At 39.8% G+C, this 6,024-nt stretch overlaps 1 protein-coding gene across 9 annotated transcripts in view; it reads right to left on the bottom strand.

Annotated features, from left to right (window-relative positions):
- Window positions 1-1,185: 1,185 nt before the first annotated feature.
- UBL3 (ubiquitin like 3) overlaps window positions 1,186-6,024 on the bottom strand; it is a 137,088-nt gene continuing 132,249 nt past the window's right edge. For all 9 annotated transcript variants that reach the window (XM_033384005.1, XM_033384008.1, XM_033384011.1 and 6 more), the window contains exon 5: window positions 1,186-1,636. In XM_033384005.1, coding sequence (XP_033239896.1) covers window positions 1,572-1,636 — 65 coding nt within the window. In that variant the 3' untranslated portion in view covers window positions 1,186-1,571. The remainder of the gene's footprint in view (window positions 1,637-6,024) is intronic.

Below are 6,024 nucleotides of genomic sequence, written 5' to 3'. Positions count from 1 at the left end.
ATCCGAAATTTCCATTTCCAGATGATTATGCATCGAATAATCGCTGGATTCGCACTCACTTCCAGAATATGTGAAACGTCCTGCAGATATTAATGGTTTACGTAATAATCTTACTGCCGGCATTAAATGAAACGATCTCAGTAGCAATTCGCTTTCGGACTTGATCCTTTAGTTGGCGCTCAACTAAATAGTCCAACTAAATGCCCTGGTCTTTGGGTCTGGCGCTGCAGTGCAAGAAATGTCTTGTCTTCTTCAATTTGCATCATCGACATGGCATTTGCGAGTGCAATATTGAACAAATACACTGCACGTGTAATTTGCACATTAGTATGAGAAGTTGAATGTTATCTATTTATTTTTGGCTTAAATGTTAACCAATCGGGCTGAAATTTTGGGGGCTATATTTTATTTTGATGTTCTATATCACAAAAAAAAATGCAATCCGATCAGAGCAATATATAGTATAGCTGCCATAGGAACAATTGGCCAAATATCGTATTTTTGAACTTTGACCTCAAGTCGCCTCTAAACGTTTTCGAATCAGACTGAAACTTTATATTTTATTGGTTTATAACAAAACAAACATTTTTAGAGCCTGAGACCTTTGAAAATTAAACTTTTACAAATAAGCGCAACACTAATGTCCACGCAAGAACACGTTTTGAGTGTTTTCAGAGACATACTAGCTATTTTTATTTGTGACTCCAGGACATCCCAGTGTGGCTAAAGAAAAATACGTAATTCTCGAAAGCACTACTACATGTGGTTATACCTGGTATTAATGTAGGACTCTTATATATACCTCGTGGGGTAGAAATAGAAAACTTTACAAAAAAAAACCCAACCGAGTTTCTACGGCAAGTAGATGATTCTGTTACCAAAATTTATAAATCTTACTGACTTGTGAATATAGATATAAAACGAAATGTAGTTATATTTTGGATGTCCTGGATCTTGGATGTTATGAAGCCTGCAGCCAAAATACAGTAGTCTCTGCCAAGTCTAGTATATATAAAAACAGGCAAGAGGATCAAAGTACAGACAGATTGCCATAGCTTTATCGCTCTTATGTTTATGCTGGTAAGGAATATATGTATATACAATGTTGTGAGGTCGGATGTGTAGCCTTTTGTTCATTGCAAACACTTGACCAAAATCAAAAAGGGTATGAAAACATACTAGTAATATTAGGACCTGGGTAAATTTGGTTTAATTATCTTATTACATATTGTTTAGTTAGTGCATAAAGATATTTTCTTTTTTCAATTAAGTTTACAGTAAAGATTGATCAACATATTTTGTATTGTAGTAATATTTTACACTTTATACGTTTTTATGCAGACTATTACAGCGTAGAATATAATAAGCATTTTGCATTTAGCTTCTGCTTACAAATACCCGTATTTATAGTTCGCATAAATAAAATATATTCCTTATATACAGTAATATTTCCAACAAAACGGAGTTTGTTTTTTTCATTCCTTAATTTTCATGACTGCACAAAAACTATTTTCTATTTTCGTCTTTTATCATCCATTCATTTAAGTAATTTATTTTATATATAAAATTAGTTACAAAATGCAGCACGTTGTTGAACAGCAACTTCCAGAACCGCCTTTACTCTTTTGTCTTTGATCTATAAAAATAAGAAAAAATCTGGTTAGTTAAATTAAATCAAATAGAAGGTTTTTTATGCAAACGTATAAACGCATAAACCCTGACTGTTTTCAGGGTAACAGCTGTAACAGGGCAACCACGCTGTTGGCACCCCAGGAAAACAGCCTGCTATCGCTGCTGGGTACCGCGCTCAGTTAACAGCCAGTTACATCGCCCTCTGCCTCGATCTCGCTCTCACGGTTCTGTGCGCTCTTACAATCCGCACGTCGCTCCCCGTTTCTTAGCATTTCTTATTACAACGAGTGCTTAGAGTAATTCTACAATACCGTCCTCTTCGATGGATAATTACGTCTCGGTCCGCCTCCGCTGTTAGAAGCTGCCGAGCTTTTTCGGCAACTATGACTCCAAAATTTAAAAGAAAAAAATTGCTCCGTTTTTAAGGTTACAATTTGGCGTTTATTGTTTGAATTATTTATTGTTTGTTTTGGGTGACAAAGAGTACTGCAGACCGACTGCCTCGAATAGGAACGACCGACTAGACAAAAGGAAGGGTCGAAGCAGTGGCTTATAACAAGTAATAAATTTACATAGGTGTGTGCGTGTATGCACTGAGCGTAAATAGGCTGAGCGTGATAACAGAAAACTTAAGAGAGACGTGACTAAAGAGTTATTAACGGCTGCTGCTCCGAACACAGGCTGTATAAAAGTTTATAAAATTTTGTCTTTACAAATTAAATGAGCTTATTTCAAAAATAAGGACATTGCGAAACTATATAACTAAAATTTAAAAAACACAAACAAACAGTTTCCTTTGACGTTCTCCGAGATTTTTAAAATAAAAATTTTGATATTCATATTTCCCGGACAGTAAGCTGGACCTACAAATTGTTCAGGTCCGATTTATAGATGCATTTATCAGCTATTCAGAAAAGATGTAAGATAAGTTATTTTAAAAATACACTGCATCAAAATTAAAAAAACATTTAAAAAATACGAGTTTTAAGAGATGAAAAAATAATCTTTGCCATATAAAAACAGCCATAGTTCATTACAAAATTGTAAAGCTATCAGATCCATCTGTGGAGATAATGGTTTTTTTCTCCGATCGGACGACTAATTACTTCGATTAAATATACATAAATTGAGATATGTACTTTATTGCGCGACATCTAAATTGCAAGATTAGACTTCCTGCCCTTTACATTGCAGATTCGATCGCTAAGCGCAGCTTCGCTCGGCAGACATGGGTAGGTAGACACAAAGCGGAAATAACGAAGAGCGAGCTTCGAGAGAACGCTTTAACAAACATTCGAGGGACATACAAATTAGCGGCTAACAGAATAAGCGGCTGAAGGCCAATAATTGGCTGTTATATGGCAAGCAGCTAATCTACGATGTTCTGTTCCAAACCATCACCCCCCGTTAGAAGGCAAAGCCTTCTGAAGACGCAGAACCGCTATCTTCCCAGCGGCCCTCTTGAAGACGCTAACTTGGGCACGGATGACGGCTACACTGGGATAATCGTCGAATGTACCAATCGGCGCTTCTTTACTAAGGCGGCGTGTCGTAGGTGAATCTTGATCATCGGGAACCTCTGAAATTCCATAGAATGGCAGACAATTTAGAAAGGTAGAAATTTCCAATGTTGAAGTTTGCATTGCATATAGCGTGGATATGTAGGTTCATAATTCTCCAATCGCAGTTTTTGCACTTGCTCCTGGCACTCGTGCATTACTGGTCTCGATCGGCTGCCTCCTGGCGGAATGGTATGGTATGGTACTCCAGCGTGGTGGGTCAAAAAACGTCATAAGCAATGCGAGAGAAATTTTCAAAAGCGGCTAACACTGCACACTAATTCTCCGAGTTAATAATGCTTCCTGACAGCTATGGTTTATCTCTTGAAAAATTGGCAGCTGTGCCGAAAGCCGCATCTGTGTGACGCACAATAGGTCGAAGAATAAGCCAGCTTTTATCGGAAGATCGACTCGTTGGGGCTTGAAGTGAATTTTTCAGCTAGCTAGTCAGCGAGCTCCACAATTTTCGGAATTGGCCAATTCTTTGTATCCAAGTAAAAGTTGGTCTGCATTTTCCTAATGGAATTGGTGACAATTGCAGAAAAAGAATCTGGAAAGCTTGCATCCTGGGATTGTTCAACAATATGTACAGACTTGCTCGAAAGTAGAATGGAATTTCCAATACCGGAGATGTTCAAATAAGAGAAACGATGATCCAACTGCAACTGTCCAGCAAGCCTGGATGTTATACAGTTTGCCTGCGATGCAGAATGCAAAATGGTACGATAATGGATAAGTGCTCCATAACGAAGAAGAAGGAAGATGAAGCTGCAATGGGATGTGAAGCAGTGTGTGATGGTGGCCTGGAAAATGTCTGCAAAATCCTGACCTGCACCTCTGAAATTCATGGCCTTTGTTGGGGCACTTCAATAATTAGCAGCTCTTCTTTTTTTCTTTATATCGTTCAAACGAAGAGAGACTTAGGAATGCCTGACATCTAGATATGTAATGCTTGGAGGAATTGCAATGTTTACATGTAGGGTTAGGATGTGTCGTTCCTGGATGTATTAAGGGTGATATGTTTGTCTTATCCAACCTGCTGGCTAGGACTTGGTACCATAGCTGGTTCCCAATTTCACAGCATCTTGCTTCCAAAAATGAGGCCATGCTTGACCACTGAGGCAATTTTGAGGTCGGCTGGTCATGCGGTCCAATTTCGTGCCCAAATGTCCTGTCCGAAATCTCCTGAGCGGTTGGCAAGGTCTAAAGAGCACGCAAGTGCGCATTAATTTTGTCGCTGATTGCGCTCAAGCCGATAGCTTGGCCCTTCTCCACCCCTTGCAGCCCGAAAATAGCCTTGTCGTGTGCCTGAAAATGCAAAAGTTTATTATCGAATCGCAACTTCAATAAATTCAACGCCTTGTAATTTTCTTCAAAAAGTTCCAACGAACGAATCGTATCCAACGCAGCACCGTCTAGACATCCACAAAGGTATTAGAATTTTTCGATGATTGGGATACGTTGTTCCTTGTGCACCATTGTCGACAACATGGAATGGAATTCTGGGAAATTTATGTAGTTCCCACTAAATGGAGGAATCTGCAACTCGGGCATTCGAGAACGCCCTATAATATCATAGGCGAGCAAAGACGAATTCTCCTCGAGAGTATGCCGAGCCGTTGAATTGACAGTGTTAACTGTGCGAGCAGCCATCAACTCCCGCGACTGCCTGAACCTGACCTAACTTTCACATAAATATTCGAAAAATCCAATCGGGCATCATGGGCTAACAGCAGCAAATCCAGCATTTCAAGGCTCGTTTTGAGCGGCATCGAAATCTGCAATCATTCGCTCGATTTGCTACATTGCTGCGTTCGCGACATTAGTAGGCTCAGGTGCTGCCGACAGAACAAGACGCCCAGTATATGTAGAAACGTGGGAACCGCGAGCAAAGATAATAAAACTAATGCGTTTAGCTGTGCGAGCTATCCGATTCTGCGTTTTATTCCGCTTGTATGTATTAGTTAGTTCAATGCACTGTCTAATGCACTGCACTGATCGAATTGTTTCGACAGAGAAATTGCCAGCAATGTGTGTATGTCTGTATGTTTTAGCACCGAAGTGTGCTAAACGCCGAAAATTTCCTGAGGCTAACGAATGTTGATCGAAAACAATTGTTAATATGGTGCTTTCAAAATGTTTCATGATTTTTATACCCGATACTCAAAATGAGTATTGGGGTATATTAGATTTGTGGTAAAAGTGGATGTGTGTAACGTCCAGAAGGAATCGTTTCCGACCCCATAAAGTATATATATTCTTTATCAGCATCAATAGCCGAGTCGATTGAGCCCTGTCTGTCCGTCCGTCCGTCCGTCCGTCCGTCCGTCCCTATCAGCGCCTAGTGCTCAAAGACTATAAGAGCTAGAGCAACGACGTTTTATATCCGGACTTCAGTGATATGACACTGCTACAAGTATATTTAAAAACTTTGCCCCGCCCACTTCCGCCCCCACAAAGGGCGAAAATCTGTGGCATCCACAATTTTAAGGATACGAGAAAACAAAAAACGCAGAATCGTAGAGAATGACCATATCTTTTAGACTGCAGAATCTGAATTGGATCGTATTACTATTATAGCCAGCATCAAGAAAACAATTTCATTCTTTCTCGCTCTGTCTCTCTCTAACACACAGGTTTCATGGTCGGTTTTGCCAATTGCAAAATGGCAATGTATGGCAATGTGGTATCCACACTCCTGTGATATCTGACCCTGACCGTTTTGTGTCAAAATTTCGCCACACCCCCTTCCACCCCCGCAAAGGACGAAAATCTGGGGCATCCACAAATCTCAGACTATTAAGACTAGAGTAACCAAATTTGGTATCCACAC

Source organism: Drosophila pseudoobscura, chromosome X (assembly GCF_009870125.1).
Source record: "Drosophila pseudoobscura strain MV-25-SWS-2005 chromosome X, UCI_Dpse_MV25, whole genome shotgun sequence".
Taxonomy (NCBI): Eukaryota; Metazoa; Arthropoda; class Insecta; order Diptera; family Drosophilidae; genus Drosophila; species Drosophila pseudoobscura.
This window is presented reverse-complemented; position numbering and strand designations above follow the sequence as displayed.